At 45.3% G+C, this 23,682-nt stretch overlaps 1 protein-coding gene across 6 annotated transcripts in view; it reads right to left on the reverse strand.

Annotated features, from left to right (window-relative positions):
* Positions 1-23,682, reverse strand: part of NRF1 (nuclear respiratory factor 1) — a 336,328-nt gene that overhangs the window by 184,429 nt on the left and 128,217 nt on the right. For 5 of the 6 annotated variants that reach the window (XM_029615700.1, XM_029615698.1, XM_029615699.1 and 2 more), the window contains exon 8: positions 17,824-17,925. In XM_029615700.1, coding sequence (XP_029471560.1) covers positions 17,824-17,925 — 102 coding nt within the window. The remainder of the gene's footprint in view (positions 1-17,823; positions 17,926-23,682) is intronic. The other variant, XM_029615701.1, reaches the window with a different exon arrangement.

Below are 23,682 nucleotides of genomic sequence, written 5' to 3' on the forward strand. Positions count from 1 at the left end.
AGGGGTTCTCCAAGGTCTCCGTACTCCTCCCCACTGCCTCCTCCCCATCATTGCCAAGTCCTTGAATTGTGGTTGGAGCTATCAGATTTGCAATCACAGGTTCGTCTGCGGCTTTGCTAAATGCAAATTGCTTTAAGTCTGCTACTTTCCTGCGGACCGCCATTACGCCCCCTTATTACTTGAGGGAAATTTTATGGAGGCACGGTAGACTGATGACAGCTGTTAGTAGGAACGTCGCTCAGAAAAATTTCACTGGAAGTTGCTTAATAGGAATATTTCCACGGATTCAGTGGGGCATGTTGAAAGAATAAATTGATAAGGGGACATAATCAGTCTCGCGATTGCTGTCGCGCAGCTGCGGCCATCAGGGCCCCCCCCCACAGAATGTCTCTTAAAGATGCATAGGAACACTGAGCTGTCTGGCCTGACCCTCCGACTTTTCCAACCGCCTGAGCTGAAAGACACAAATGGTCAATGAAGCCGCGTCTATCCCCCTCTGCCACTTGTTTGTCAGGCTATAAGGTAAACCGGGGGATGATTGGTCCCAGGAGTGGGCAGAGGTGCACTCTTATTTCTCCGGATTAGTCGCTCAAAGGCGAATCCCAACTCTCGCCCGGAGGTTTTCAATAAATATGGCTATTAGAGGTTAAGGCACAGTCCGGGCTATGGGTGGGTGTCGCTAATGCTTCCGAACTTGAGTGCTCGCTAATTTGGAGCTCACCGCAATGGAGGCTGCACAGGGACCCTCTAGAGCTCCGACCAAGGGTTCCCTTTTCCCCTGAACAATTCAGCAGTTCGATTACATGGACGGACTGTCCCTGGTCTGTGACCACGTGGCGGCTCGGGCTAAGAAAATGGCTGCCCCAATAGACTGCCAGTGCCAAAACTGTTCTGGTTGCTGGAATGGCACCGCAGCTCTCCACACCCCGCAGCTATTCCGGTGCAAGCTGGCCGCCTCCTCCTCGGGTTGATTGAGTTCTACTGCGGAGAACGTTAGTACTTTTTTATTTATTTGTTTTTTTGTAAAAGTTTAGCGATCGTGTTCCTGTCTCCGATAGTCGTCAGTCAGACGCTCTGCTGGCTCCGGGGGGGGGGGGGGGGGGGGGGGTGCCAACACGAGCGGCGATGTGAAACTGCTCCCCCCTGGACCGATGCCCACGCTGAGCCTCTAGTGTTCCGGTTGCCTCTTACCCCCTGCCGCGGTAAGCGAAGAGAGCTGGGGCGAACTGTCAGCCACTTACTGATCTTAGATGAAGGGAGGGGGGATGGGCCCAATACACTCTCCCGGTGCCCGGCCACTTGATTCCCTCGCTGAGCTGCTCAAAGTAAGAGTCCTTGCGGGGCACTCCGTCTACCGCCCTCGATCTCCCCTCTGGTTATTTTCCCCACTTCACATTATAAATTGGGTGGGGGGAAGCTTTTTTTTTTTTTTTTTGAGGCTGGGCTGCGAAATCCTCCGTTTCCCGCCCCCGATTAGCTTATTCAAGATGGCGGGCGCAACAACCGGCGATCCCGATTATTTTTGCTGCCCCAAGATACCTCGTTCGCCACTGTACAAGTCCGCTTCGGGCAGATTACTCGGCCCTTGCCCTTCAGCTGCAATTTCGCCGATGGTCCCCAGCGTGGGCAGGGATTTCGCGGGGTATTAAGGCAAAATGAGGCACTGGCAACCCGGAGCTCCAGAATTAAGCCGCCATCACCGAGCGCGGCAAACAGCGCCCCCCCAGGATCATGGGAACTTTAAATGAGCGTGGCTTGATGTTGTGGTCTTCGCACCAGGCTTCAAATACTCTCCAGATCCTTATGTTCGTTAATGATGTGGAGAACTTGCGTGCTCGGAGGAAAGTGTCAATTACCACCCCCAAGTATCTGCTCTTTCTCAGGCGGGCCCTCTCAATGGCCAGACCTTAAGAGAGAATTGAGCTGGGTCCTCGTGGAGGATTGGACCTTGTTGTAGCAGGTCCCTATGTGGGGGCAGGGGAAGAGGGTTTCCTGCCAGCAGTCTTCTCATGTCTGCGTACCAGGGTCTTCTTGGCCAATCCGGAGCCACCAGAAGAACTAGTCCCTTGTGTAGCTGTATCTTGTGAATGATGGTGCCCAATAGGGGCCACGGTGGGAAGGTGTATAGTAGAGTCCCCGGTGGCCAGGTCTGTACCAGGGCATCGATCCCTTGGGACTGCGGTTCCTGTCTGCGGCTGAAGTATCTGGATACTTGGGCGTTGGATCTGTTTGCCAGAAGATCCATGTCCGGTGTCCCCCACCGATTCACTATCAATTGGAAGGCTGCGAACGACAACCTCCATTCTCCTGGGTCTAGACTTTCCTTGCTGAGGAATTCTGCCGTGATGTTGTCTTTAATGGCGATGTGGACGGCCGAGATCTCCTGGAGGTTTGTTTCCGCCCATGCCATCAGGGGGTCTATTTCTAGGAACACCTGTTGGCTTCTGGTTCCCCCCTGCCGGTTGATGTAGGCCACTGTCGTGGCGTTGTCCGACATTACTCTGACCGCTTTGTTTCGAAGTCTGTGAGCGAACCGCAGGCAGGCTAGTCTGACTGCACGCGCTTCTAGATGGTTGATGTTCCATCCTGCCTCTTCTGCGTTCCACTGCCCTTGGGAGGTTAGCTCCTCGCAGTGTGCTCCCCATCCTCGTAGACTGGCATCTGTGGTGAGTAGGGTCCAGGTTGGGGAGGATAGTCTTGATCCCCGGCTCATGTGGCTGGCCTGCAGCCACCACCATAGCTGGGTCCGAACTCTGCCTGGGAGTGATAGACATACGGTGTAGTTCTGGGACCGTGGGCTCCACCGTGATAGGAGTGAGCGCTATAGGGGCCTCATGTGGGTTCGCGCCCATGGCACAACTTCCAGTGTGGATGCCATCAGCCCGAGGACTTGCAGGTAATCCCATGCTGTGGGATGAGGATCGTTCAGCAAGGTTTGCAGCCGGTTCCACAATTTTGATCTCCTTGTGGGGGTCAGGCGGACCTTGTCCTCTTTGCTGTCGAATTGGACTCCTAGGTATTCCAGCGACTATGAGGGCTGTAGGGAGCTTTTGTTTGTGTTGACTACCCATCCTAGGCTTTCTAGTAGAGTTATGACTCTGCTGATTGCTTGGCGGCTTTCCTCCGGTGACTTTGCTCTGATCAGCCAATCGTCCAGGTAAGGATGAACGAGGATTCCTTCCTTCCTCAGTGTTGCCGCCACCACCAATATTACCTTGGTGAACGTCCGGGGGACTGTGGCTAACCTGAAGGGTAGTGCCCGGAATGGTTGTGACGGTTCAGGACTTTGAAGCGTAGGTAGCGCTGATGTTCCTGATGAATGAGGATGTGCAGTTAGGCCTCCGCAAGATCCAGGGATGTGAGAAACTCTCCTGGTTGTATCGCCCTTATAACGGATCGTAGGGTTTCCATGCGGAAACGAGGAATCCTGAGATGGCGGTTGACCGACTTGAGGTCCAGGATGGGCCTGAATGTTCCCTCTTTCTTGGGAACGATAAAATAAATGGAATAATGGCCAGTATTTAATTCCTGTGGAGGCACTGGGGTTATGGCCTCGAGGGCCAGTAGTCTGGACAGTGTAGCTTCCACTGCCACCCTCTTGGAGGGGTAGTGGCAGGGGGACTCCACGAACTTGTTCGGAGGGGTTCGTAGGAAATCCAGGTAGTACCCCTCCCGAATGATGGCTAGGACCCACTTGTCCGAGGTTATTTCGACCCATCTGCGGTAAAATAAGGCTAGTCTGCCCCCTATGGCTTCTTCCCTTGGATGGGTCGGCTGAATCTCATTGTGGGGTGCGGCTGGGGCCCGTACCCGAGCTGGTTCCCCTCTTGTTGTGCTTGGTCCGAAAGGACTGCTTCCTGCCCGTAGGGGGGGGGGGGGTTGCTTGATAGTTGCTCCTGTAAGGATTGAAGCACTGCGAATTTCTGCCCCTGGAGGACCTGGGGAAGGGACGCTGGTTTCTCTTCGTCTTATCTTCCGGTGGTCGCGGCAATGGGGACTCGCCCCATTTGTCGGCCAGTTTCTTTAGTTCGCTGCCGAACAGGAGGGATCCCTTGAAGGGCATCCTTGTGAGGTGCGTTTTGGAAGATGCGTCGGCCGACCAGCTTCGGAGCCAGAGTTGCCTCCTGGCAGCCACCGCAGATGACACTCCTCTGGCCGCTGTGCGCACTAGGTCAGAGGCAGCGTCCGCTAGGAATGATACTGCTCGTTCCATGTCTTCTCCCGGGGTGTTGTTCCTGGTTTGTGATAAGCAGGCACGTGTCACCACGGTGCAGCAGGCCGCAATTTGTAGAGACATAGTGGCAACGTCAAATGACTGTTTGAGGATGGACTCCAGACGTCGGTCATGTGCATCCTTGAGCGCAGCTCCTCCCTCCACTGGGGTAGTGGTGCGCTTAGAGACCGCGCAGATCATGGCATCCACTCTTGGGCATGCAAGAAGATCTTTGGTTGCTGGGTCCAGGGGGGTACAGGGCTGCCAAGGCTCGTCCCCCTTTGAATGCAGACTCTAGAGCATTCCATTCCAGGTCAATCAGCTGTTGTGCTGCTTGTAACAGAGGGAAGTGGCGAGAAGTCTGTTGAAGACCCTCCAGCAGGGGGCTCGGTTTAGGCTCCCCCGAAGTACCTGGGCCCGGGATAGCGAGCTCTGTCAGACATTGATTGACCAGGTCCGGGAGCTCGTCCTTTGTGAAGAAGCGTCTCATGGTTCAGTGAGGCTTTGTTCCCGGGGGGAGCTCCCCCTCTTCTAGGGGTTTGGCTTCCTCCTCAGAGATGTCCAAGTCCCCATAGGTGGGGCTTCTGGGTAATGGGAGCCTATGCCTAGGTCTTGAAGGGCCTGGGGCATGTAGGTCCTCCAGTGGAGCATGTGGCTGGTCAGCCAGAGGTTCAGTTTGCATTTGAACAAAGGCATGAATCCCCTTGAAGAACTCCACCCATGATATTGAAGCTGGATCAAAGCCGAGGGGCGCTGGTTCCTTGGGGGTCCCCATCTGTGGGGGGGGGGGAGTCCCCGGGCTAGGTCCGGGGTGCCCCCTGAGGATCTAGAACTCGGCCCTGGGTGGGACTGGCCCTGAGCTGGATCTCCCAGGGCCTCCTCACACTGCGCGCACAGGGCGTCGGCCTCCTCGCTTTGTGCGGCTCTGATGTGGCATGCTGGGCAGAGGCCTTGCGCTTTAATTTCTGTTCCTGGGGGTGCCATGGCTGTCGGCACGTAAATCTTATGCGCTCCGGTACGCTTAAAATGAGCGTGTAAGTTGTGCGCGTGGATGTGCCGTAGATATGCGCTCGGCTCTGTGCGTGCAAGTTATGCGCGCAAGGATTTATGCGCGTGTAAGTCTATGCGCACAAGTGCTTTGTGCGCCTGACTTGAAGATGTGCGCTCGGAAGCGAACGGCGCAGCGAGTAGGCAAGATGGTGACGGCAAGCACGCGGGCAATATGGCGACCCCCTCGGAGAGTCTCCACGTGGGCAGACTCTTGGAACAGCCGGGGCCTGGCCCTGCTAGGGCGGATCAACCCGGTGGCACTGGTCCCGGTCGGTGACCTGTGCTCCTCCTCTATCCTCGGAGACCGGATTCAAGTAGAAGATTTCTATCTTACCTTGTCTTCGGCGCTTCCCGGTTTCGTCCTGGGTGGTCTCCGGCTGTGGGGGGAGAGGGCAAATACCTTCACCACCGCGCTCGAGGGTGCACCCGCTGCCTCTCAGCCGCGCCCAAAGGATCGGGGGCTAGGTCCTCGCCGCGATTCGGCCGCCGGACCGAGGCTCACCTCCCAGGGACCATGGAAATCACCTCGGGAATCTCAACTGTGGGAGGGACCCGAGGGTATCACCGCAGGAGAGCAGGGCTCGTCTTCAGGTAGGTTTTCTTCTTTAAATTTAGGGTTTTCTTATTTGAATTTGATCTAACGCTTGAGAGCATGCAGATAGTCCCTAACTGCTATGGAGACGCAAAATACTGAAGAGCTGCACTTCCTGCAGGGGTATATGTACTAGGGGCTGACGTCAGATTGAAATCTGATCCGTCTCCAACTGCTAGCAGGAGTACACTATACCCATTGGTCCTGAATCCATCTGCTACATGCTAGGAAATTATGATATCAAATAGACTTCTTTAAGAATTTTTTGCCAGATGTTACCCCTTTTCTTGTTCAGATTTTTAATGCTGCTGGGCTGCAAAGGGCCTCCCTGGGGACCCCGCAGATGCCAATATCTCTTTAATCAATAGAAAAGGAAGGGATGGCTCGGATCGTAACTTATACAGGCCTATTTCGCTTCTGAATTCAGATCTGAAGATTTTGGCTAAAATTTTGCAGCTCCAGCTAGAGTTGCTGCTTCCTCTTTTGGTACAAACAAGCTTTGCGAAGGGAAATATTTCTATATTTAATACTAGGAGACCGTTCAACATTATGCATATTACTGGTCTTATTGTCTCCTTGGATGCAGACAAGGCCTTTGACCAGTTATCTTGGTCCTTCCTATTTGCTGTACTCAGAAATGCTGACTTTCCGGACCGATTCATAGCTTGAGTCATGTCCATGCTAGACCAACAGCTCATTTCCTGATTAATGGTTCACTCTCTCCCTTTATTCATATAGACAGGGGTGTCCTTTGTCCCTACTCCTTTCTGACTAAGCCAATGAGCCTCTCTAGTGGCTGCCATTCAACACTACCCTGGTATTGTGGGTGTACAGATTGGGAGGCAGGAACACAAAATCTCCCTATATACAGATGATATTCTTATTTATTTAACTAATCCATCAGTGTCAGGCCTTGCACTTATTTATTTTATTTAAAAGGTTTTTTTTATACTGACATTCATTTGCATATCATATCGGTTTACATGGAACAATTTTAACAGCACTATATGAGCTTTACATGGGTATATGGTGCTCTTTTGATAAATCTGAATTTTTCCCCCTTGAAACCAAGTTTCCTTATTGTATGTCTGGCTTCATGATTGCTAGAGAGTTTTAAATATTTAGGGGTTTGGTTTTTTTTTAATTACAAGAGTTTAAGGACTTGTTCCCCAAAAATGTTGATGATTTGCTAGGTAAAATAAAGCAAGATTTATAAGACTTTGATTTGCCTCTTTCCTGGGTTGGTTGAATTAACCAGCTGAAAATGAACATTCTCCCCAAATTACTATAATTGTTTCAGCTTGTACCCTGCTCAATACCATCTAGTTTAATGAGCTGCATGATTTAATGGCTAAATTAAAAAAAAAAAAAAAAAAGGCAGATGGACAAGGATCGAAATATGCCAGCTGTAGCTGCCCAAGCGGCAAGGTGGTATGGCATTGGCTAATCTTAAGATATACTATTGGGCAGCACATTTGATCTGCCTTAAATCCTGGTTTGGGCACATAGAAGCATCCTGACTTCAACTGGAAAAAGCTAGAGGGAGATATGGCCAGCAAGTTTCATGTGAGGCACAGAGTGAGCAAAGAAAATCTAATACTTCCACATACACTTAAAAGATGGAACTCTTTTGGAGTTCTTAGACATGGAAAGGGAGGTATTGTCCCATTTGCTCCTATATACGAGAACCTGGGTATTTTGGGGTGTACCTTTTCCCATTCTTTAAGGAATGGAGGGAACACAGTTTATTTTGTGTTGCCCAGCTTTGGGAGGTTGCGGGTCTGCCAATCACTTAGTCAAGAGTTTGACGTGCAACCATATACGCACGTTAATTATTTATAGCTACGGCCAAGTGTTTGGCAGGCCTGACTGACCTTTCACTCCCACTGAGGCACTCAAATGGGATGGCAGATTTGTTTTGCAATACAGACACTTCAGTTAAAAGGCATCAAAGCCATATATTGAGATATCCTGATTGGTAAGTTTGGGGCAGCATCACCACCATCACCGATAAGTGCCTGCAATGCAGAGCTGGGTATGACTCTGGCAACAAAGAGTGGAAAAGAATATGGATCGCTGCCCACCATGTTTCTATTTGTACTAGGCGAGTTAAGCAAATGGTAAAATTATTACACAATACATACTGTACCTCAGTCTAAGTTATTCCTAGCCTCTGATACTGTTTGCTGGAGGGGATGTAGTGAAGCAGGCCCCTACCTTCATATGTGGTGGAACTGGCCAGGAGATAGACACTTTTGGTTGCAGGTTACATAGGAAACAGCTGGCATTTTACGTCTTCCTGTACATATTATGCTACTGACAGGCTTGCTTGGTAGACCGGAGGGATCCTTGATCCCTTAGAAATATAAGAATATTGGTCACCCAGTTCCTGCTTGTGGCCAGATTCACTATTGCCACTGAATCCTCATATAGATCACTGGCGTGCCCAAGTCCAAGATGTAGCAGACATTGAGCAATTATGCTATACTCTGCAGAATGAAAACCTTAAGTATGCAACTGTGTGGGGGATTTATCATGAATCGCTAGTCATCTTATGCCTTGAAGACTGCAAGAGTAGGGGGATGTGCCTCGATGACTGAGTTATAGAGCCTTCTTTGGATAGGTCTGATATGGGTCCCCATGGTAAATTCTTGGAGAACTCTGCATCCCTTGGAGAAATCTTATACCCATCTTTCAAGAGCACATCAGTCTTTTTCGTGGATCAATTATATTTTTATCAGCAAGCGGATGAAAAGGTAAGACTGCCTGCAACTTTTTGCTATTTCACTAGCATCTTTGTCTGTGCTCCAGCACCAAAAACATGCACATTGAAGCAACTGGATTGATCAACCTTGCTAAGTTCTATTAACACTATAAAAAATGGGAGCCACTGCAAATACGTAAAGTGGAAGACATCACTCATATGATATAAAAAGCAAACATTAGGTTACCAAAATTTCTCTTTTAGAAAGTTCTTTCTTACTCCACCAACCCTGATGGTGTATCCTTAACTCACATCCCTTATGTTCATACCTTAAACATAAGACACTGATGCACTATATGCTGTATGGAAAGAGATGCAGAAGGGGAAAAAAGGGTTATATTCTAAAACAGTGGTTCTCAACCTTTTTTCAGTTGGGACACACCTGACAGATGGTTCTCACATGCATGAAACACTGAACACATGGCAATCAAACTTCTGACACCTTCCCAATTGATTTAAGGTGTCCCACAAGGATCAGCGTTCTTGGCCAGGCTATTCAACATCTATTTGCTGCCTATATGCTCATTACTAGCAAATCTCGGAATCAAATTCTTCCTATATGCAGACGACATACCATTCTACATCCCTTTTGACATAACAATGGAAAAAAACAACATCGTCTCTGGCTACACACATGAAGGCTATACAACAAAAACTCTCTCAACTGAAACTAAACCCCCAAAAAACTGAAATAGTGCGGTTAAGGAGAGATAACACAATAATCAAACCTCCAACTCTAGACCTAGGAGTCATTAATATTATACCCTCAGATCAAGTACAGGACCTAGGAATACAGATTGGAAAGAACTTCACAATGAAAAAGCATATAAGCAAATTAATCAAAACAGGATACTCCAAGCTGAGAATATTACATCAGCTGAAACCTCTACTAACAATACAGGGCTTCCACACTGTCTTACAAATTCTAATATTTTCTATCCTAGACTACTGTATCTCCCTGTTACTAGGCCTACCCTTAGGACTTCTAAAACCACTACAAGTACTACAAAATGCCTCTGCTAGACTGTTACTAGGAACAAGGAAATTTGACTACATCACCCCCTCCCTGATAGTACTGCACTGGCTTCCTCCTATACAATCCAGAATTCATTACAAAGTATTAAATCTAATTTTCAGTATCATCAACAATAACAACCCATGCTTATTAGGAGTGTCACTTCAATATTACACACCACAGAGAACCTTAAGATCACAAAACAAAGGACTTCTAAAGATGCCATCTATTTGGAACACACACCAAACGCAAATAAGAGAATGAATGTTCTCGATAGCGGGCCCCAAGTTATGGAACAGTCTTCCAGCGTCATTACGTCAAATAACAAAGATAAAGAGTTTCAAGCAAGATCTGAAAACATGCCTCTTTAGAAATGCATACGATTTAATATAAAATTCCAAAGCTCTGATAACTGCAATGTCAGTACCAGAGACTAAGTTTGTGGAGCGAGCAATAAGGACCAAACAAGAAAAATGTATAGTTATTAGAATCAGAATCTGTAGTTGCTGTTATATCAATCTAGACGTATGAATTTGTACTAGATTATACATTGCTAATACGTTAACCTAGAATATGTATGGATATGAACAAGAATATGAATTTTCTGTTGTGTTGACCTAGAGTATGAAAGCCAACAACGATGTGAACGCCAACCAAGAATTCTAAAACTGACTTTGTAAACCACTGTGATCTTCTTTTGGAACGACAGTATATAAAATGCTTAAATAAATAAAATAAATAAATGACTGTCATGGGTCTAAATGTAAACATATACTCTGCATCCAGAGGAACCCTCCTGACCCCAACAATGGGTGCAGAGCAGAACTAGGACACTACCCGTACAACTCATCATATTCTAGTTCTGGTATCATCTCAGTAACAGCAAAAACAAACTCCCTCTACTACCAGGCGCAATAGCCCTCCTTATGAAAAGACAATACTTCACCACCAATGCATGTCCTATCGAGAAAACACAAGTAAGACTGATACAAATGCTTATATGCTAGTAAAATACCCCACCTTGGTCACACACTTTCAACAATTACAGAAAATTCACAAATTACAAATAAGGAGACAGAAACTGGCATGGAACCCCCAAAAAGCTACTCTGCATGCAGTGCAAAACTGGAGAAATGGAAACAGAAATATAGCACCTAACATAAGAACATGCTATACTGGGTCAGACCAAGGGTCCATCAAGCCCAGCTTCCTGTTTCCAACAGTGGCCAATCCAGGCCATAAGAACCTGGCAAGTACCCAAAAACTAAGTCTATTCCATGTTACAGTTGCTAGTAGTAGCGGTGGTTATTATCCAAGTCAACTTAATTAATAGCAGGTAATGGACTTCTCCTCCAAGAACTTATCCAATCCTTTTTTAAACACAGCTATACTAACTGCACTAACCACATCCTCTGGCAACAAATTCCAGAGTTTAATTGTGTGTTGAGTGAAAAAGAACTTTCTATGATTAGTTTTAAATGTGCCACATGCTAACTTCATTGAGTGCCCCCTAGTCTATTATCCGAAAGAGTAAATAACAGATTCACATCTACCCGTTCTAGACCTCTCATGATTTTAAACACCTCTATCATATCCCCCCCTCAGCCGTCTCTTCTCCGAGCTGAAAAGTCCTAACCTCTTTAGTCTTTCCTCATAGGGGAGCTGTTCCATACCCCTTATCATACCCCTCATCATAATCCCAGCATCTACAATAACGCACGTAAACTAATCCACACAAAGTTACACCTGCATTAGGGGACGCACTCAAACAGTAACAGCCTATCTATGAAAAGGCAATATTGCAAATATTACACCAGTCCCTAGAACCCGCATTACACCTCCTATTAGGAAAACAGAATAAGCCAAGCTGCTATAAATCCCCACACAGAAATAATTGTAAAACTATAATAAATGTTTCAAAACAGCTGATGAACAGAAAAACATCCAACAATTAAAAACTCAAAAATTATTTAAAATTCTCCAAATACCAAAAAAAATTTAAAAACAGCAGACACATAATACCCAATAATTAAAATGCAGTCAATCAAGAAAAATACACTTAAAAAGCCACCTTTACTTACCCCCTCCAGCAACTCTCCAACTCCTTTCCCTTGCAGTACAATAGTACATACCAGAAGCAGCAGTGGTTGCTGAAGCTCTGTCCTCACAGTCCTCTTTCCTTAGGGCCCACAACAAGTCTTTCACACACACCAATTAGATCCCATGACCAGTCTCTGTCTCTCACACACAAGTGACCTCCCCGATCAGTCTCTCTTTCTCTCTCACACTAGTCACCGGGTCCCTGAACAGTCTCTTTCTCTCTCAAACATACCAGTCAGCTGCCTAGCTGATATCTTTCTCTCCCTCACACACACCAGTTACTTCCCTGACCAGTCTCTCTTCCTCACACACACCAGTCACCTCCTGACCAGTCTCTGTCCCTCACATATACTAGTCACCTCCCTGACTAGTTATATCTCTCTCACACATACACACACCAGCTCCCTAACTGGTCTCTCTCTCTCTCACACATACACACACACACACACACACACCAGTTACCTGCCTGACCAGTCACTCTCTCTCAAACACATGCTCTCTCAATCACACACGTTCTCCTTTTTACTTATACACATGCTCTCAATCACACACACTCTCCTTTTTACTTATACACATGCTCTCAATCACACACACACATACTCTCTCCCCCTCTGGCTTGCTCTCACTTACGACCCCCCCCCCTTCCTCAACATAAATGACAACTGCAGCAACCTCCTCCTCCAGCCCCCCCCCCCCAGTCCAAGAACGAAGAATCCCATCAGCTGCGGGGGCTGACGCGGCTCTCTCTCCCATCACTGATTGCCGGCTGCGCTTCATTTTGGTCCGGGCTTGCGCTACTTGCCAGTACTTTATGCAACATGGTCCTCTCTTCTTCTCACGCACCCCACTGTACATCACTTCCACTCCTGGGCTGTGGGGGCGGGACGAAGAAAGGGCCATGCCGCTAATGTTGCCAGCTTCCACTAACACTGCTGACATTCCATCCTGGGCAGAATGGCAGCAGTGTTAGTGGAAGAATGTCTGTGCCTGGTTGTAATGGAGGAGAGGGAAGGAAGCGCAACTGGAGCAGTAGGACCCCGGGAAGCTGTGACACACTTGCCATTGTTTGATGACACACCAGCTAAGACTCGCTGTTCTAGAAAGTACACGTGTTGGCTCCATGAGGGAAGTTAAACAGGGAAGGGCAGAAGCAAGGAGAATTAAATGAAATAGGCATGTTTAACATAGAAATGACGGCAGAAGAAGACCAAACGGCCCATCCAGTCTGCCCAGCAAGCTACGCACTTTATCCATTTTTTCCCCTTTTTTTCTCTCCCACCTGTTACTATTGGCTTCCAGTACCCTCCAGCCCTAATTCCCCTCCACCCCACCACCAATTTAGAGAGCAGCGCCGTATCTGCATCCAAGTGAACGTCCAGCTCAATTAGGGGTAGCAACCGCTGTAATAAGCAGGCCACACCCTTACCCCATACTCTTACCCACCCCTGTTTTTATTTTTTTGTTTGTTTTTTTTGTTTTTTGTTTGGAGATAGCAGCCCTCCATCCTTCCGCTCCGTGAAGGTGGAACACCAACTACTGGCCACTGGCATCCCGCTCCGTGAATGCCTCTGTGGCTACTGCCGCTCCGTGCAGTGTTTTGCTGCCTCCTCTTTATTCACGCCCTCTAGACTTGATGGATCCAGTGTTTATCCCACGCCCCTTTGAAGTCGTTCACAGTTTTAGACTTCACCACTTCCTCCGGAAGGGCATTCCAGGCATCCACCACCCTTTCCGTGAAGAAATATTTCCTGACATTGGTTCTTAGTCTTCCTCCCTGGAGCCTCAACTAGTGACCTCTGGTTCTGCTGATTTTTTTCTGTCGGAAAAGGTTTGTCGTTGTCTTTGGATCATTAAAGTTTTTCAAGTATCTGAAAGTCTGAATCATATCACCCCTGCTCCTCCTTTCCTCCAGGGAGTACATATTTAGATTGTTCAATCTCTCCTTGTATGTCATCCGATGAAGACCCTCCAACCTTCCTGGTCGCCCTTCTCTGGACCGCCTCCATCTTGTCTCTGTCTCTTTGGAGATACGGTCTCCAGAACTGAACGCAGTACTCCAGGTGAGGCCTCACCAAGGACCTGTACAAGGGGATAATCACTTCCCTTTTCTTACTCGATATTCCTCTCTCTATGCAGCCCAGCATTCTTCTGGCTTTTGCTATCGCCTTGTCGCATTGTTTCGCAGACTTCAAATCATTAGACACTATCACCCCAAGGTCTCTCTCCTGCTCCATGCACATCAGCCCTTCTCCCCCCATCGAATACAGTTCATTTGGATTTCCACTCCCCATATGCATGACTCTGCACTTCTTGGCATTGAATCTCAGCTGCCATATCTTCGACCACTCTTCCAGCTTCCTTAAATCCCGTCTCATTCTCTCCACTCCTTCCAGCGTGTCCACTATGTTGCAGATCTTAGTGTCATCCGCAAAAAGACAAACCTTACCTTCTATCCCGTCCGCAAACAGTTAAATAGTAAGTAAAGTCTTACCGTTTAGTCTCCATTTAACTATTTAATAAAATTTGGTTCTATCTGCTCCAGGGACAGGCAGCAGTGAGCTGGGCTATGGTTGAGGCTAGCTTCGCTACTTTTGTGTTTATACGTTCCAAAACTCTGTCCGAGTCCGTCCAATGTCACGCCACTGTCCCTTATCTCCCCCCTTATTGCTTAAACAGTTAACTGATTACATTTTTGTCATTTAAACAGTTAACTTTTTAAAACAATATTTACATCTTCAACAAGAGTAACCCACTGGCTGCGAGGTAGGATGCACGCCGTGTAATAGTCCCAAATTCAATGAAAAGTCTGTTATGTACAGGAATGCAGCTTAGCAGGCAAAGTTGATGACGGTTTACTACAGAAACTATAATTACTGTTGCAATTAGCATTTCTATAAATTGCTATAGAATAACCCTTATGCATAGCAATTAAATATACCTCATCACAAGCCAAATTAGCTTCGCAGTCCATATCAATAATGTGCCACAGAGTCGTTGAGAAATTAATACATGAGTGAAAGGGAATGAGGAGGTTGGGGAGGAAATTACCATCCATAAAACATCCTGAACAAGGGAAACCACCAATTAGGGCACTAATTAAAACAGTCTATTAATCAAGTGATACAAATTAACTGTTTGTATGACCACTCCAAGCCATGTCCTCTGCAAGTTTTAAGAGGAAGCCCAGTCCTTTGCATGCAATAATTCAGAAATACATTTGACAAGCAGTAATAAACTACCCATAACAAATACAAAATAACTTAAAAGTACTATTTTTAAAGTCAATAGGTAGAACAATTTATTAATGGAGGTAATTACAAACTATTCCCAATATATAATAAATATATATCATGTAATAGATGGGAAATATACATACAAATACAAAACAATAAACATTTACTTACAAGCATTTATTGAAATAGCAGCATGCCGTTAGAACGCTACGAATTGTGGTGGCGTTCTTTACTCCTTAATGGAAGGAGAGTATGCTGACGGCCTTTTTGGTAACAAGATCTGAAAATGTGATATACTTCTGTATGAGAGTTGTGTCGGGAATCTGTATTGACTCTGAAGGTTTTTTGATATGAAGCTGCAGGAATGCACTACACACAATTAGAAGATCTTTCATCAATGTCCCCCTGAACAAGCCCAGTGGGGTGAAACCAGGGTCCCTTGTAGGGGGAAGTTCGAGCGTTCGAGGTGAAGCATACCATGTTGAGAAGGGGAAACTCGAACAAGGAAGCTTGAGCGTTCGAGGTGAAGCATATTGTGCTGAGAACTTTCAGAGTACGTTTATCATGAAAAGAGTTGGGATGTAATGAGAACAACTCTCTTTGCCGTGAGGGAGGTCATCTCGGCATATTGTTATAAATATGTAAATGAGAAGACTAATACAGAGAGGATTATTTTGTGATTTGTGAGACATCATCCTGATACAGTTTTGATTTGAGAAGTTTTGGGTTTACCTATTAGGATAGTATAGTCATTTATGGTGTATTAGTGGTAATAGAAATATGTAACGGATATTATGATATGATCTAAGAATATATAAATGTATTGGTTTTATGTGGTGAGACACATTTGTGTTTCGCTTTTTATGGCATGAATGAAGTGTGAATGGAATATTGACAATAAGTTTATTTGTATTATGCTGCTATTTCAATAAATTTATTTATTTATTTATTTAAAATTTTTATATACCGACGTTCATCCGGGATATCACATCGGTTTACAGTGTAACTGAAACAGGCGCCTGGGATGGCGGTTTACATTTAAATGTAAGTAAATGTTTATTGTTTTGTATTTGTATGCATATTTCCCATTTATTACATGATAGATTTTTAAAGTCTCCACTGCTGCCTCGTATTCTCCTGTACCCTTAGGAGTAGTCAGGTTAGCAAGAGTCAAATGACCTCTCACCCACACAAATGGATTAGCTCATATTGACTCTGTTATGAAATTACAAATGACATCACAAAGACCATGTACCCAAAGAGATCTCATCCCATGAGGCATAATTTGTGACGTTGTTAAAATCATGACCACTTCCATATATACAGAAAACATTATAGACACATTTTTAAAAAAATGACTGTGGCAGTAAGACATTGAAAAAGGATTAAGGACACAATTTCCTTTCAAATATAGCTGGCCCATAAAAAAATACAAAACAATCTTCTTGGTCATAAGATCACAACTAGAGAAAAGACTGAAAATTATTTTTTGAAAAAAAACCCCATCAGCACCTTATAATATTGGTTTTATGAATATTGAAATATTTAAAGCATTTTTCAATGGTTTTATGGTGCTATATGGGTACTTTTTCCTTTAATCTGTCACAGTCCCGACAAGAATCACCTTCTCTCTAGGCTGAACACAGAGTCCCAAGATTCCATTTTCTGAACCCAACAGAAATGTGGGGAAAAACCAAGCAGGCGTGCAAATGTCAAGCACCGGCACAGAGGGGCTCCAGCCTCCCGTTAGCGAGAAGGCAGGTGACCTCCAAGAAGAGCCAGGAGCAAGTTAGATAAAAAAAAAAGAAATAAGAATTTGATGGTCCCCCCCAACTCTTTAGATAACTGCTAAAACCTACCTACCACAATTTTTCAGTTTTAAGAGCAGCAGCATTTTAGTTTCTGGCAAACATCTGCACACCTGGGGGGTCTATTTTCAGGCGCTATGCGGCTTGGCTAGTTATCCGGCTATTTAGCAAGGTATATTCAGCGGCTCGACTGCACCACTGAATATACCCAGCTATCAAAGTTAGCCACTCTGCTCTATGGCCCGACCACAGTTAGCTGCGTAAATTAGGCAGCTAACTCCGCTCCTCCTCGAAAGCATAAGGGCTAAATATAGCCGGGTAAGCCATTTAGACGCATAACTGTTAGGTTACCCGTCTAAATGGTTTTTGAATATGGTCCTCTTTATTACTCACTGCATACAGCCATAAAAATAGAAAAGAAAGCAAAGTAGTCTTTTTCTGATGTTTACGCAGTTAAATAGTTCTGGGGAGTTTGCAGTTAAGTGTATCTATTCTACTCTGAGTCCTATTTTCCTCTGAAATGAAAAGACAAGGAGTGCTTTAAAAGTGTCCAAATCTACATTTTTTTTAGCTGATTTTCTCCTAAGCTTTCTGTTCTGGAGCACTCTGGTTGGTTTTCCACTGTAGCCTCGAGGCAGACACATGCCCCTGGCATATGAACATTGCAGCTTGCAGACTGTTAGAAATGTAAATAAAAATTAAGCTTGAAAGAGAAGATTTTGATGATCCTGATGCCATACTGCCAATTACAGGAATTCCCAGCTTAGATCCACCACACCAGACCACAAGATCGCCCTTTCCAACTAATCACAGGTAAGTGAACACACACAGTTACAGAGACACACGCACAAATACACACAGAGTTACATCTACATACACACAAACACACCACCCCCATCCCAGATAACATACAGACTACAATCGTCACATAGACACATACCAAATTACAAACACACACTGAGTCACACACACATACACACACTACCCTGGTCACATGCAGCCACACACAGGAAATATGAGTCATGTCTAGCATGCCCCACTTGCTTACCTCCCCGTCACTTACAGTGGAATAATTGACTTGTGCAACAGTGACTGTGGTAGGCAGTTCGGAGGCATCCGCAAGCGTGGCAACTGTTGCACCTGTGCCAACCTGAAAAAAAAGAGTCAAAGGGGTCAAAAACACTAGACCACAGGAAAACATCCAATTGCCAAGCATAAGCCACATACATTTAAAAATATATGTGGGTATCTATCATGTATATACATACATGTATGTATGTATGTGAATATATATATATATATATATATATATGCACATATATATACATACACTATGGAGTGAATTTTCAAATGAGTTACAGTACCCATTCACATGTGTAAATATTTTGAAAATTACCTTCTATATGTATACACATCTACACATCTCTATATAAACAAACACACATTTAATCATAGTCATAAAAAGGCATGAGATTGTATGATTCATGAGGCACAATGCTCTATATGGAATGTCTTCAGTGACCAAGAAGTATGAAATTATTTTTATGAGTGCACAGCCTGGAGTGTCTCATTCCGCCCATAAAATGATCAGTTCAAAAATATTACACAAAACAAAAATGGGGGAAACTGTGGGAAAAGAAATTCTCTATGTTATAATAAAAAAAAAAATCTTCCAATCATAAAACCACAGACCCAGATGGTTTTATGGAGGGTTTTTTTTTTTTTTTAAGATTCTGCAATTATAAGTAATAGGCCCATTGGGATCACTTTCTACTGAGAGTGTAAACATGGGGTCTTGCTTCAATGATGGAAGCTTTTATAAAGCAAAATTGCTTACCTTGTAATAGGTGTTATCCCAGGACAGTAGGATGTAGTCCTCACATATGGGTGACGTCACTGACGGAGCCCTATCCCAGAAAACTTTCTGTCAAAGTTTCTAGAAACTTTTGACTGGCATCCTGAGCCTACTGAGCATGCTATGATCCCTCGAGCCACAGGGGTCTCCCTTCAGTCTCGTTTGTAGCAATGAGCGTTAACCAAAAATAAAATAATAAAACGTATCGGACCCAACTCCGCGGGGTGGAGGGTGGGTTTCGTGAGGACTACATCCTGCTGTCCTGGGATAACACCTATTACAAGGTAAGCAATTCTGCTTTATCCCTGGACAAGCAGGATGCTAGTCCTCACATATGGGTGACTAGCAAGCTACAGGCTGAGTCATCTTTGTATTGGACCAACAGTGTACAACTTGTGCAACAGGCACAACAATTGGTGTACTGTTGGGAAAAATGAGGCAGCCTGAAATCACGAAAGGTTGGATGTGGAAGGAGCTGGATCATGCTGGAAACAAGTTCTTTAAGACAGATTGTCCATAGGCTGAATCTTGTCATCCCTCCTTGTCGAGACAGTAGTGAGCCGCAAAGGTGTGACGAGAACTCCATGTTGCGGCTTTACATATGTCAGCTATTGGCACTGAACGATAGTGTGCTACTGAGGTTGACATTGCTCTAAGTGAGCCTTTACTCACCCCTGGAGAGGAAGGCCTGCTTTTTCATAACAAAATTGAATGCAATCTGCAAGCCAATTAGATAGAGCTTGTTTGCCCACCGCTTTTCCAGGTTTGTTTTGATCAAAAGAAACAAAGAGCTGGGTGGATTTCCTATGGGCTGTAGTGCGATCTAAGTAGTACGCAAGCGCACGCTTACAGTCCAAGTTGTGTAAAGCCCTCTCTCCTTGGTGAGAGTGCGGTTTTGGGAAGAAAGTAGGCAAGATGATGGATTGATTCAAGTGGAATTCCGTAACTACCTTGGGGAGAAATCTGGGGTGTGTACGGAGTACCACTCGGTCATGGAGGAATTTTGTGTAGGGTGAGTATGTAACAAGTACTTGTAACTCGCTAACCCTTCTCGCAGATGTGATGACTATTAAGAAAATAGTTTTCCAAGTGAGAAATTTAACATCACAGGAATCCATGGGTTCAAAAGGAGAACGCATGAGTCTCGTTAAGACTACATTAAGGTCCCATTCCGTGACCGGTGGTCGGTGTGGAGGTTTAAGTTGAATTAAACCTCTCATAAATCTACTAACGAGGGTTTGCACTGATATTGGTGCATCTCCGACGGTATTATGATAAACTGAGATTGCACTTAAATGTACTCTTACAGATGAGGTCTGGAGACCAGAGTCTGAGAGATGCCATAGATAGTCTAATAAAGATGATGTAGTGCAGGCAAGAGAGTCAACACTGTTTTGTGTGCACCACATGGTAAATCGTTTCTATTTAGCACAATAGTTCTTTCGTGTGGAGGGTTTACGTGAAGCTACAAGCACTTGAGAGACATTAGTTGAAAGATTGAGAGGTTATAGAATCAAGCTTTCAACATCCATGCTGTGAGGGATAGGGATTGAAGGTTGGGATGACGTAATCTGCCCTGATCCTGAGTTATGCGAGTGGATGCTGTGCCCAGGCGAATTGGGTCTCGGATCGAGAGATCGAGGAGTATTGGAAACCATACTTGTCGAGGCCAATATGGGGCTATGAGTATCATGGACCCTTTGTCCTGTTGTAGCTTCACTAGGGTTTTGGTTATTAGCGGTATCAGAGGATACGCATATAGAAGACTTGAATTCCAGTGGCGAGCAAAGGCGTCCCCTGGGTAAGCGGTTTCTCTGCTTGTGCAGGGAGCCAAAAGTTTCCACTTTGTAATTCAGTTGAGATGCAAAGAGGTCTACTGTTGGTCGGTCCCAACTTTGAAAGATCTTGGTCACTATTACTGGATCTAGAGACCACTCGTGAGGTTGGAACGGACAACTGAGGCAATCTGCCACTACATTGTGAATGTCTGCCAGATAAGTGGCCCGGAAAAACATTGAGTGTGTTAGGGCCCAGTCCCAAATCTGTGCGGCTTCTTGACAAAGGAGATACGAGCCCATACCTCCCTGCTTGTTTATGTATCACATGGCTACTATGTTGTCTGTTTGTATCAGAACAGTCTTATGGGAAAGGCAGTCCTTGAACGCATGCAGCTTATAACGTATAGCTCGAAGCTCTAGGAAATTTATCTAAAATGTAGCTTCGAGTTTTCTCCAAGTACCTTGAGTCTGCAGATGAACAATGTGTGCTCCCCACCCGAAGGTGGATGCATCTGTAGTTAATGTCACTTGTGTAACCGGTTGTTGGAAAGGTAGGCCTGTGAGCATGTTGTTCATGTTTGTCCACCATAGGAGCAAGGACCATAGTTGCTGAGTTACTTGAACTGGATAAGACAGTGGTTGAATGGCCTGAATCCATTGGTTTCTGAGTGTCCATTGAGTGACTCTCATGGCTAATCTGGCCATAGAAGTGACGTGAACTGTGGAGGCCATGTGACCTAAAAGAGTGAGGCATTGATGAGCTGTTATTTGCGTACGTGTGCGGAGAGAGCCTGCTAACGAGGCGAGTGTATGTGCACAGTCTTTTGGAAGGAAAGCTTTTGACGTTATGGTGTTTAATTCTGCTCCAATAAATTGCAACTGGTGAGATGGTATGAAGTGGGATTTCTGGTAGTTGATGAGGAATCCCAATGAATTGAGTAGAGATATTGTGAGCTTGAAAGAGTTGAGAGCTCCTTGTCTTGTTTGGCTTCTGATGAGCCAATCGTCCAGGTAAGGAAACACGTGCTTACCTTCCTTGAGCAAGTGGGCAGCTGCCACTGCCAGGCACTTTGTAAACACTCGAGGTGCTGAGGCAAGACCGAATGGTAGCACCTTGTATTGGAAATGTTGACTTCCTACTAGGAATCGCAGATACTTGTGATGAGGAGGGAATATTGGAATGTGAGCGTAAGCGTCTTGAAGATTCAGATAACAGAGCCAATTTCCTTTTTGAAGTAGAGGTAGCATGGTGCCCAATGACACCATCCTGAATTTTTCTTTTTTCAAGTATTTGTTGAGTTTCTGGAGGTCCAATATGGGACGTAGGCCTCCTGTTTTCTTTGAAATGAGGAAGTAACAGGAGTAGAATCCTCTGCCCTGCTGAGGCCGGGGAACTGGTTCCATGGCCCTGGCTCTCAGAAGGGTGGATAATTCTTTTTGTAAGAGTGTGGATTGTTTACTGTCCAAGACGAGGTGGATGGAGTATCGTTTGGTACAGTGAGAAAGTCCAGGTGGAACCCTTGAGATGTTATTGAGAGTACTATTGGTCTGTAGTGATGTGCGTCCAATTGTGCTGGAAGAAAGTGATCAGACCTTCTGCTGGCAAATTTGGGGTCGGATTGGCAGGTAGGCTTCTGTTCCCCGGTGAGATTTCAAAATCCCGAAGTTGGGCCTGTTTGCGGAGGGGGTTGAGCTCTAGGTGCTCTTGGTTGTCTGGCCTGCGGTCTTTGTGCTGGCCTAGATGACCTTCCACGGGCAGGAGGTGGATAGTACCGCCCTAGTCTATAATATGGCCGTTTTGAATCTTTCCTTGGGAGTCTTCGTGAAGATTTTTGAGACTCCTGAGGAGCAGAGGAGAGCTGTTACAAGGTTTCGGAATGTTCCTTCAGCTGGGAAACTGCCTCTCTTACTTTATCTCCAAAGAGATTGTCCCCTGCACAAGGGAGATCAGCAAGTTTCTCCTGTACTTCTGGTCTCAGGTCGGAGGCCTTGAGCCAGGCCCACCTACGGGCACTTATGCCAGTGGCAGACATTCTAGATTAAGTCTCAAAGCTATCATAAGCTGTACGAACTTCGTGTTTCCCAGCCTCCAGGCCCTCATGGATGATACTACTGAAGGAATCTTGGAATTGCTGGGGAAGAGATTCTGAGAGTTCTTGAATTTGTTTCCACAAATTATGCTGATATTGCGTTATATATAGTTAAGAACATAAGAACATGCCATACTGGGTCAGACCAAGGGTCCATCAAGCCCAGCATCCTGTTTCCAACAGTGGCTAATCCAGGCCATAAGAACATGGCAAGTACCCAAAAACTAAGTCTATTCCATGTTACCGTTGCTAGTAATAGTGGTGGTTATTATCTAAGTCAACTTAATTAATAGCAGGTAATGGACTTCTCGTCCAAGAACTTATCCAATCCTTTTTTAAACACAGCTATACTAACTGCACTAACCACATCCTCTGGAAACAAATTCCAGAGTTTAATTGTGCATTGAGTGAAAAAGAACTTTCTCCGATTAGTTTTAAATGTGCCACATGTTAACTTCATGGAGTGCCCCTAGTCTTTCTATTATCCGAAAGAGTAAAAAAACGATTCACATCTACCCGATCTAGACCTCTCATGATTTTAAACACCTCTATTATATCCCCCCTCAGCAGTCTCTTCTCCAAGCTGAAAAGTCCTAACCTCTTTAGTCTTTCCTCATAGGGGAGCTGTTCCATTCCCTTTATTATTTTGGTAGCCCTTCTCTGTACCTTCTCCATCGCAATTATATCTTTTTTGAGATGCGGCGACCAGAATTGTACACAGTATTCAAGGTGCGGTCTCACCATGGAGCGATACAGAGGCATTGTGACATTTTCCGTTTTATTCACCATTCCCTTTCTAATAATTCCCAACATTCTGTTTGCTTTTTCGACTGCCGCAGCACACTGAACCGATGACACCTAGATCTCTTTCTTGGGTAGTAGCATCTAATATGGAACCTAACATTGTGTAACTATAGCATGGGTTATTTTTCCCTATATGCATCACCTTGCACTTGTCCACATTAAATTTCATCTGCCATTTAGATGCCCAATTTTCCAGCCTCACAAGGTCTTCCTGCAATTTATCACAATCTGCTTGTGATTTAACTACTCTGAACAATTTTGTATCATCCGCAAATTTGATTACCTCACTCGTCGTATTTCTTTCCAGATCATTTATAAATATATTGAAAATTAAGGGTCCCCATACAGATCCCTGAGGCACTCCACTGCCCACTCCCTTC

Source organism: Rhinatrema bivittatum, chromosome 9 (assembly GCF_901001135.1).
Source record: "Rhinatrema bivittatum chromosome 9, aRhiBiv1.1, whole genome shotgun sequence".
Taxonomy (NCBI): domain Eukaryota; kingdom Metazoa; phylum Chordata; class Amphibia; order Gymnophiona; family Rhinatrematidae; genus Rhinatrema; species Rhinatrema bivittatum.